Raw genomic sequence first — 1616 nt, 5'->3', positions numbered from 1 at the left:
CATTCATAAATGTCAAAGTAATGAGTCTGTTCGCTCCCCTCTAATAGAAATAAAACACTGAATTGCGTTAATTCTCTACAGCTGTTTTCATGCCACAGCCTCGTCTCAGCCAGATCTCCCGACAGATGACTCTTGCAAAACACTGGACATGACTCAGCTGCTTGTTTGGCTGCTGTTTCCACTTCTTCTTTGGCATTCAAGCATTGTTGTTTCGGCCAAACAAGTAACACTGATCCAGGGATCCTGACTGCCTCACTATACAATAATTTAGGAATAATCTCACAGCTGGCTTTGGATCAGTATTTACCAGATACTTGAATTGAATACTTGAATTTGCCCCTGTAAAGTAGGGCTTGTAGCTGAATTTTGTGACAGGTCTCTGGAACGTATGGTTCTAATGTATTAAATATAAATATGCAACAACAGAAAGCCATATCACTGATATTTGTACCTGCTCCTTATCCATTAAAAAAACAATTTAGTACAAATTGATATTATCCCCACATCTTTTTTTAATCACATCGTTGTTCTATTAAATTAAATATGCTTCAACCCCCTCCTCACCCCAGTCATTTTCATACAACCCCTGAGGTTATTTAATCCATCAAATGGTCCATGGACTTTGGTTCCTCACCTAGTGAGTATCCCCTGCTCCTTTCCCTCCTTCCTCGTTTCCTCCAGAGAGGCAAACACCTTTTCCATGGTCTGTATAGTTTCTACCACATCCAGGTGGTCTGAGTGGATCCCCTGGACCTCCTCTCTGGCTTGGTGTTCGTAGGAAATCCCTCCCTCTTCCAACCCACTGGTGGTGGACACAGCCTGCAGGGCAGCCCTGTTTTGGAGAACAAGCAGACGGGACCTGGCAAACTCCTCAGGTCCAGCTATGTTTTCCCAGCAGATTGGAGAGGATGGTGGTAACCAGAAGCGCTGGGTGCAGTTGACTGGTTTTCCTGGGGTCTCTGTTATGAACGGGCTGTCAGCAGGGAAGCTGTGAAGCAGGTGCAGAAGAGATGATCCAGAACCCCACTCCCAATCCTCAAGGTATGGTTCCCCAGACTCTTGTTCAGTGGCAAAAGTAGGAAGAGGCCCCGCTGCTCCTACACCCTCTGCTGGGAAGCAGACCCCCAGCAGGAGGGAGCAGAACAGGCAGAGCAAGGCCCTGCTCACTGCCCCCGGTAGCATCTCCAAACTGGCTGAAACATGAAGTATCAGCTTTATTAAGACTAACACACACACACACACACGCACGCACGCACGCACGCGCGCGCGCGCGCAAACGCACGCACGCACACACACACACACACACACACACACACACACACACACCTATGTTCCACTGTGGTCTTTTAATGTAACACAGCTATTGCTTTTCACACAACAGGTCTCCCTTTTTTAATGAGCCATACATATATCACTGATTCTTGAAATAAGGGACAAAACATGTCCCCCATCAAAATGTTGCAATTTGCCTTAAAAAACAATAAATCATTTGTTTTAAAAAAGCTTTAAAAGTTGAATATGAAAGACTTATGTATGTGTAGACCCTTAGTTTTTTATATATTTATATTATTTCATAGTACTTTTACTAAATACCGGCACTGTACTATGAAAGTCCG

At 44.6% G+C, this 1616-nt stretch overlaps 1 protein-coding gene across 1 annotated transcript in view; it reads right to left on the bottom strand.

The window, feature by feature from the left end:
* Window positions 1-1616, bottom strand: part of si:ch211-57n23.1 (uncharacterized) — a 34182-nt gene that overhangs the window by 817 nt on the left and 31749 nt on the right. Inside the window, exon 2 of the mRNA XM_032535080.1 lies at window positions 635-1193. Within this exon, the coding sequence (XP_032390971.1) occupies window positions 635-1182 (548 nt within the window). The 5' untranslated portion in view covers window positions 1183-1193. The remainder of the gene's footprint in view (window positions 1-634; window positions 1194-1616) is intronic.

This window comes from Etheostoma spectabile, chromosome 14 (genome assembly GCF_008692095.1).
Source record: "Etheostoma spectabile isolate EspeVRDwgs_2016 chromosome 14, UIUC_Espe_1.0, whole genome shotgun sequence".
NCBI classification, from domain to species: domain Eukaryota; kingdom Metazoa; phylum Chordata; class Actinopteri; order Perciformes; family Percidae; genus Etheostoma; species Etheostoma spectabile.
This window is presented reverse-complemented; position numbering and strand designations above follow the sequence as displayed.